Source organism: Scaptodrosophila lebanonensis, unplaced genomic scaffold (genome assembly GCF_003285725.1).
Source record: "Scaptodrosophila lebanonensis strain 11010-0011.00,11010-0021.00 unplaced genomic scaffold, SlebRS2 tig00001415-arrow-pilon, whole genome shotgun sequence".
Lineage (NCBI taxonomy): Eukaryota > Metazoa > Arthropoda > Insecta > Diptera > Drosophilidae > Scaptodrosophila > Scaptodrosophila lebanonensis.
The window spans coordinates 9,597,215-9,606,039 of NW_022060742.1; the positions used below are offsets into that span (position 1 = coordinate 9,597,215).

Below are 8,825 nucleotides of genomic sequence, written 5' to 3' on the forward strand. Positions count from 1 at the left end.
ATTTAAGTTAATTCCTTGATCTTCCTTTGCACATGTCAGCTTTCTAACAGTTGCTTAATAACAGCATCATTCACAATAGCAGTTGCAGTCACAATTTCAACCTCAATGTGTGGTTAACATTCGCAGTCTCACTAACAGAGGAAAATAACAGTTAAATTAACAGATGGAACAGGATCCATTGAAATTAACATATAAGACGAGAATCAATAATATTTATATGAAAACAATTATCAGTCACAGCTAAATTTATCGCACAAGAAATAAAATTATTTAATTCATACACTTAGCTGAGATTCTACATTTTGAGGACTCTAGAATGTAACAAGTTTTAAAATATTTTAAAGCCAAAACGATTCGTGAATCTTTTTGTTTCACCCTCGCGGTTGACAAGACTACGACGCCGCTTTCTACACGAAAGTTCAATGAGTCTTCGTTTTCTCAAGAACATAAACAAAAAGTTGAGCAGTGAAGTGGGGGGTAAGAGTGGGAATGGGAATTGCCGGTGACATTGCGCAGCATAACATAATTGTACATATATTGTCAGTGCCATCATGATTATGATTTTGTCGAGCTCTTGAACGTTCGTGAACCTACGCTGCTTGACAACCAACACAAACATATCCATTTATTAAAATGATTGTGATAAAGGGCCCCTCACAATAAATATTACGCATACGACACGTTGTCTGTAGTTGCTAAGTGCATTCGATCAGAGATTTATAAACGATGCCAAAGCTAGTGGTGCAACCTAAAATTGTGGTAACCAAGGCGCCTCGCTCTGTGTGTCATTCGAGGCGCTCGGTTACAACGATCGTATGTAGAACGAATGGTAAATAATTGTTTCCGTTCTTGTTTTTATTGTGATAAGAGCTCGGTTGGTAATATGGTAAAGTCAGGTATTTTAATTACATGTTTTTTGAAGTGTTTAGATTTTGTTTTGTATATGGCCGGGCACTTATTATTGTGACATTATTTGTTTACCTTCTCTACTATATGGCCGATGATATATAATAGAAGTACAGTGTAAAATAAAGGGCTGTCTATCAGCAGCTGCTCGTTCTGTTCTTTTTCATTGAGTAGCTCTTAATGTCCATTTGATAACTGGATAATGCACATTTAACTGCACAGAAATATAACGTTAATGTCGTTAATGTAGTCGTCTCCCTCTTCGCCATATTCATTGAAATAAAATATACTAAAATATAATAGTTGCTATGGCAGCAAAATGTTGTAATGCACCGAATTATATGATACTACGGGATAGCGTTAGTTATTAGTATACAAATTCGGTTGATTTATAAAGTAATATTTAAACAAAAAGATTATTCTATTGAATGTGATTTTTCCGCAGATTCCAGCACTTCAACAAACAAAAATTCCTAATAGTTATTGAAACTCTTAGTTTTGTTTTTATTTAATATAATAACAATTGAAAATATTATGGAAAAAAATCGCAATATTAAAATCATGATGGGCAATTTTTTAAAATAAAATCGATAACGCCTATTTGTTTAACTATTATCCATGCCACGCTTTGAAATAAAGAAAAAAAGTTTATTTTAAGTGGATTCGGAAATTGCACGTTTGGTTTTTAAATGATCGCTATTTTCTGATAGCTCTGAAACGCATTTATTTTAATGATAATTCATTTAATATTAATAATACAAAAGCAAAATGCTGAACTGCTTAAAACAAATGCTTTCTTGTTATCTTAACGGAAAATGGCATTACGAATTAAGTATATTTATATGTATTATGTCAAGGTATAATGATTAATGGCCTCCAAACTTATCTAACAAAATTGATAGATGAATATATACTTAAATAATAAAAATATATATAGAAAAAAAAAAATTGAGTGAAATACCAGAGAATAAACTGTAGGTACCATATTGATTTTGATATCCCAGAAGAGAAACTTTAAATCAGCAAAAAAGCTCTCAAATAATAATAAATATATCGAATAATTTCGATATTCTATTCACATAAAGAACAGTTTTGTGCCAAACATTTTGTTAGCTTTCTTCTTGAATGCAATTCTTCTGTTTGCGTTGGCAATTTATTGTCCAAGTGTTTAGTCTACAATATCCCTTAACCGTTCGGGCATAAAGCCAGAAATAAATTACAAGTACAGCTGTAATGTTCGCAGCTACCAGATCGAGTTGAAGTGCACCGGAGCCGCCAAGTTATGCTAAGTACTTGACAATGACAGGCGGAAATGTCACTGTCAGTCAGCAACATACATATACGAAGTGAGTCGAGCCTCTCGTGGAGTGTTTTCTTGAATATTTAGGTCTAGTATTATGTACTCTATGTTTGTATGCATATGTCAAAATTTGCAGCTACTCGCTGTTTATGACACGAATTGCGAATTTTGAACAACAAACACAAAAAGCAAGTAAGCCCAACCAAATCAGCCAGATTGTACAATAACTGATTTTTTTTTGGATTCCAGCTCCCTCTTGCTGTGTTGGCAGATAAGCTTTAACTACTCTCTCCCTCTCTCCCTCTCTCTCTCTCTTTCTCTGTGTGTATGATAAACCTAGGCATTTAGGCTCTCTCCGATTCGATTCGCTGCAGCTGGTATTCTCTGACCAGCTGGATGTACCGAGAGGGTTCAGATAGCACTTCCATAGCTCTATTTATTTACCTATGTATTGTAATCTTATCGCCGATTTTGAACATTCTTACTTTGTACACCCGTGTACAAGCAATTAACAAACGATTCGAGCCCGTGGCTTGTCAGCCAGTTAGCTGTTCAGTCGATTCGATTGGATGCCGTGCGGCCCAGCGCCCAAGTAGCTGACTGATACTATATATGTATACTATATGTATATATGTATACTCGTACTATTTAAGAAAACGGCTCGTTCGTTCGTGCTTTCAGTTTACTGAGACCATAAATCGACGTTAGACGTGCTCGTCGCACCACAAATAAAAAGCGCGCAGTGTACAAAAAGTGAACATAAAACTCAACCATTGACTCACACACATCAAAATATTATTGATGAGCTCAAGTGTTATCTAAACATAAGAAAATTGAAGCTTAACTGCACAATCAATCACTGCTCTAGACTAAGGAATTCAAACAATTCAAAACATTTTGCAAAACCTGAGAAAATATAGTGTATAGTGCTAGAAGTACAGAATTCAAAATCACAAAAAAGTGATTACAAAATAGATCGAATCGCCCAAAAAATGAAGCTAAGGTGAGAAACATTTTTTAAAAATCACTTTTAAATAAAAAGATGACATACGAATGCTACAAATTTTGTAAATATTTTACGATCTAAAAGTAAACTTCATCTCTCTATATAAGTAATCAACCAATTGAACTTTGAAACAATTGAAGGAAAAACTTAAGAAATTAACTTCATCTCTTCATATGAGTAATCAACCAATTGAACTTTGAAATAATTGGGGGAAAAAAACGTTAAAAATTTAAATGTCATTATTAAAAGTGCCTCTAGTTGTTGGCAGACATATTTATCAAGATATTGTTTGAATTGTTCCAAAAGTCATTTCAAATTATTTGCCATAAAGATAAATTTCGAATTTATCAGCGACCAAATGTGCAATTTTTTCTTGTTAGTACATACAGGAGTATATTGCAAAGAGATTCCCCCTATGGGGCACTCTTTTATCTTTAATTAATTTCGGAGAATTTTCATGTCTATAAAATATTATATAAAGCAACATATTCAATTGATTTCTACACTCTTTGAAAGATTATTATGTACAGTTGATAGAAAATCACCCTAATAGATCCCTTATATGATGTGCTAGACGAGACTAATCGGTGTCATAAGATTCAGTTGGAATCTTTTCAGTTGATATAGCTTTATTTTATTTTATTATTGGAGTCTGCAAGTAGAACCTATTTACTAAAATTCTCCATTTAAAAATACAAATTTGAAGTGAACATAACCGTTTTGGCGAAACTTTCGCGATAGCTTTTCAACGACTTAGAACAGGCGTTATAAGTAATCTATAATCTAGGGAACTTAGACGTTTTTTTTTCGTTGATAGTAAGTATAGTGGTTCAAACTATTATATGATATAGCTATGAAAGAAAAAACCCATCCCGCCATGAAAATGACATTCATTGCTTCTTGAGATAAGATTTCCTGCCATTCCCACTATACATTTTTGCGATATATTCAAATACTAAGGTCCTGATCCATCAGTTTTTATCAGTTTCTAGATCAATTCCGAATGCCAACGAAACTTCTCGTGTAACGTGTAATGGCTGAACAAAATTATAAATAGCATTTTATAGGAATTTCATTACAGATTAGGGAATCTAGTAGCACCTTTCCGTGTAATACTCATAGTTTCCGACAATGAAAACAGTTGCTAGGCATGTGTGGCAATAACAGAGGTCAATAGCTCTGTGAAGAGCCATAAAAGCGACCATATGACTGCAGAGGCCCATAATATTCGTACAATGCCAGTTAAAATCAAATAATCAATTACAGCTGTAAACATAAAGATAGCGCTAATATACGAATAGTATGTCAGCAGGCCGAGGCCTGGGGGTGCATTTTATGAATCTTGGGAATGTGGAATGTGGAAAATATGGGTAAACATAACTAGACGATATGACCGATAAACTGACTCGAATAGCATTTCCTTGAAATCCCAATTGCTTGGACAGGTTATGGTTCAATTGAAGACGCGCCCACTGCGATTCTCCGTATCAATGGAAAGTAATTTCGTTTCATTTATCAACAGCCCTAATATCATACTATGGGTTTCTGTTTAGCAGAAAAAACCATTTCATCATCATTTAGCGAGCGAGCAAAATGGTAAAGGAAATAAAATCGAAATGAGCGCCGCCAATTAACGACGCCAGTCGTTATTGATAAGTTCGGGGTGGCTCAAGTATTGAGGAATGGCAAGAGGGCCAACAATTGGCATATAAACTAAAACAACAATAGCAAGTTGCCTTCATTTTGGCAATCAGCGATTAAAATTTGGGCAATAAAAAAGTTTGGAGGCGCTAACTTGCATGAATGATTTCGAAAAATGATAAAACAAATCGCATGTACCATAGTATTTATATTTGCACATGTATTATTCAGAAACATATATACACATACATATGTAGTATGTACCGTGTAAGTGCAAAGTGCAGCTCTGTTTACTTAACTTCTTAAGTGCCTTCTGATAAAACCCTCGGTGTGTCGAACACAGCCAATTACTGCTCCAGATATTAAAAGGTGTAATTTATCGGTGGAACCAAAGTCGAATCAATAGGCACGAGTATAGTACTATATAGTATAGCCAATTAACGGTTAACACGCCAATGCCAAGAAAACGGTGACAACTAAACAAGAACCAATAGTGTTTGCCCAAAAAGACAAAACCCTAATTAATATTTGTGCCTGGAAAATTGCCAATTCATGTTAGACAAGCAGGAATGTAACAGTGGGGCATGCCAGACTAGAAGATACCCTGCACCCCAATTAGAATGTGAAATATATAAGATTTTACATAGACTTTCAAATGATGAAGGGGAATTATAATACGAAGAAACAATAATACTTTTTTGCCCGAAGAAAGACTTTTTAATATCTGTCAAAACCAGCTATCTTTGTAACGTCTTTATTGTATCGGATAATATTTAAATCAATGGTTTTAAGTTTTTCCCACTAAGCTTCTTCTTCGAAAGTTTTCCTTCGATTTTAATAAAGATAAGTAATGAAATAAATTTGATATGTGAGCAGACTAGGTGGAGCCTCATAATCAATTTAAGGCTTACCTTTGCAGATAAAGAGAATTCGAAACTCATACCCATAAACTTTAGAAAGGATTTCTTGCTGATCTGTAACTATACTAGAAGAGTACACATAATAAATTTTCGGGCTCCAGCTATTCAAAATGAGGAGATTTCAAAGCTCATACCAACAGACGTTTGAATGTATGAACATCGAAAGGGGGTTTTGGGTTTCATTATTCTCTATAGCTGGAGCGCACTTCAAATACTCTACTCTAGACGAAAGTAGCTACCGCTTTCGACTCAATTGGGATTGCGGCGCGTCGCGTTTTATCTATTACGCATACCCGGGAGTGGGGCGGGGGAGAGGGAGCGGGCGTATTGTCTTAATTAAATATGCACACATCAAGCCAATATAAATATATGCCGATCTATGACTATGAATGTGCGTTGGTTTTTAATTTAAAAGGCATAACAGTGCAAACATTTGCATTTACTTTGCCTATTTATAGGCCTGGACGCTCTTGACTTTTTCCTTAGAAGTCGTGCCTAAACAAATTTACCATCTTATCGCCATTCTTAATCCCCAAAACAATCCACAATTACAGACTCTTGCGCTGTTTGCGCCAATCGAAGCACCATCAGGCGAAAGACGAGTCTCAGACTCAATCAGCGAACCACAATATGGAGCGTCAACTGAAAGGATTGCAGGCCCACTTCAAGGAGACGGTCAAGATTCTGCTCCTCGGCACAGCTGAATCCGGCAAGACGACTATCATCAAGCAGATGCGCATATTGCACATCAATGGCTTTACTGACGAGTAAGTTGAGGAAATATTGATTGATTGCTGAAATGGGCAGCTAACTTATTTGGATTCTGCTCTGCGCCTTTCAGTGAACGTCGCGAGAAAATACCAGAGATATATCAGAATATACACGACTCCATCATCCAGCTGGTGAGACAAATGAGCATTCTGGGTCTACGATTCGGGAGCTGTACCAGCGAGAAGAGTGCTGCCTATATCCTCTCTCTAGAGAGCGAAGCGCCCGAGTATATGAATGAGGTGAGTGAGTGTTCATGATATGAATGGGTGGGTTGTTGGCCAACTGCTGAGTTTCTATCTGAGTTATTTATCTTATCCAAAAACAGAACAAAAACAAAAACAATAAACTGTAAACTGAAAATCCAAGTACGTTGCCATTCAAGTGGCAGTTGTAGTCTAGTATGCCATTAAATAGTCAAAGGCGCTTATCAAATGACTTTGACATGCTTGAGATTTGCGTCAGCACGTCAGACACGTTTCCACAAACGAAACGGAAGGGCGGGAGATACGGGATGACGAATTATGTATGAAGATTCCAACTGACCAACATTTCTTTCTTCGACTCTGTATAGACAAAAAAAAAAAAAGAAAAGATTTGTCAACTGTTATCTATCTGGCAGCGATTTTATTGGTGTTAATCTCTAATCAGGTATTATAACTCTATCAGAGTGTGTCTGTGTTTGGAAACTTTCCAACAAGAGTGTTTTTATTTATTTTTGTGTGTGTGTTTATTTTGTCGCAAACCGACACTTCCTGGGAGGCATGCGGTGCAGTATTTGTAGAACTTCAGGGGCGGCCTTTGCTCCACGTACGGCGCACGCTCCGCCGCTGATTCATCATCTGCCTGTTTATATTCCCATCATGCCCACGCGATAAGATAAATTTTGTGGCAGTCGCAGTTTGGGAATCTCTATAATGCCTATTATGAGTAATAAAACGCACAAAGAATATATGACCTGCCTCTCAAAGCTTTACATACATTTAAATAATATCGAACTCTCTCTCCCTATCTTTGCAGGAATACTGCGATCATGTCATGACATTGTGGAATGATGTGGGCATACGCGCTTGCTACGATCGCTCCAATGAGTTCCCACTGCTGGATAGTGCCAAATAGTAAGTAACACGATCACTGACTAATCCTTTGAATATCATTACTTACAATCGATCGCACTCTCTTTTTAATATTCTTCAGTTTTCTCGACAATTTTGCACGCATTTGCGATGTCGCCTACATACCCAGTACGGAGGATATCCTGCATAGTCGGAAGATTACGACAGGCATCTCACAAATATCCTTCCGCGTACAAATCCCAAAGAGCTTGGGCGGCGGCGAGCAGGAGTTTCGCATGTATGACGTAGGCGGTCAGCGGGATCAGCGGAATAAGTGGATTCAGGTGTTTGAAGGCATACAGGCCGTCCTCTTTCTGATCTCATGCAGCGAATTCGATCAGAATTTGCGTGAGGACTCCACACAAAATCGTCTGCAGGAGGCTCTCAAGCTGTTTCGTGCCGTCTGGCAAAATCGTTTCCTCTCCTCCGCTGGTCTTATTGTCTTCCTCAACAAGTACGACATTATGGAACGCAAGATACGCGCCGGCAAGCATATTGTCGACTACTTTCCCGAGTTCGAGGATTTCTGCAAGCGACCGCAGCAGGACAATTGCTTCGATGAGTGCGATTGGACGAAGATGTTTATCAAGCAAAAGCTAATCGATATTACACAGGAACCTTTTAAACGCACCTCGCGCCACCGCCATGTCGACTATACGCAGAGGGAGTGCTACTATCACTTCACCGTAGCCACAGATACGCGCTGCATTCGCGACGTTTTCAGTGATGTCCAACAGATGATCCTGACGGATAATTTAGCCGCCAGTTCTCTGCTGTGAGACGCTTATATTGTGTTTGGCCCTCCCGCCCCTCACAAATGATTTTCCTTTAAAAGCTGTGATCTAATTGCTAGGCTATATTTTGAGTTGTTAAGTTGTTTGAGCGAAAATAATTTAAGAGTTTAGAGTATAGAGCTATTCTTAGAATTATGTATAACCATCGTAGTTGCTATGAATAAATATAAGACAAAACTATCGACAAATGATTGCGGAATTTTTGTTGTTTATATTATTATTTTACAATTATTAGCTGATTTTGAAAATCAGCTTTGTTTTATTGCCTCAATTAAAATTTAATAATTAAGGCGGTTCATCATTTATATGCTTATTATTTTTGATTATTTTAAATATGTAACAGAACTTCAGATTTGATATTTGCCTTAAACTTCA

The 8,825-nt window shown here is 36.9% G+C and overlaps 1 protein-coding gene across 1 annotated transcript; it reads left to right on the forward strand.

Moving 5' to 3' along the window:
* Nucleotides 1-3,107: 3,107 nt before the first annotated feature.
* LOC115632866 (guanine nucleotide-binding protein G(f) subunit alpha) lies at nt 3,108-8,599 on the forward strand. Its single transcript, XM_030530129.1, has 5 exons — nt 3,108-3,209; nt 6,328-6,540; nt 6,615-6,783; nt 7,562-7,659; nt 7,739-8,599. Exons 1-5 carry the CDS (start codon nt 3,199-3,201, stop codon nt 8,433-8,435), a joined length of 1,188 nt encoding a protein of 395 aa, XP_030385989.1. The 5' UTR covers nt 3,108-3,198; the 3' UTR covers nt 8,436-8,599.
* The last annotated feature ends 226 nt before the right edge of the window (nt 8,600-8,825 follow it).

Bases quoted from the DNA above. Each gene is read 5' to 3' on its own strand.
- LOC115632866 (XM_030530129.1), top strand. The intron at 6,541-6,614 runs GTAAGTTGAGGA...TGCGCCTTTCAG, and splicing joins ATCAATGGCTTTACTGACGA to TGAACGTCGCGAGAAAATAC. The intron at 7,660-7,738 runs GTAAGTAACACG...AATATTCTTCAG, and splicing joins CTGCTGGATAGTGCCAAATA to TTTTCTCGACAATTTTGCAC.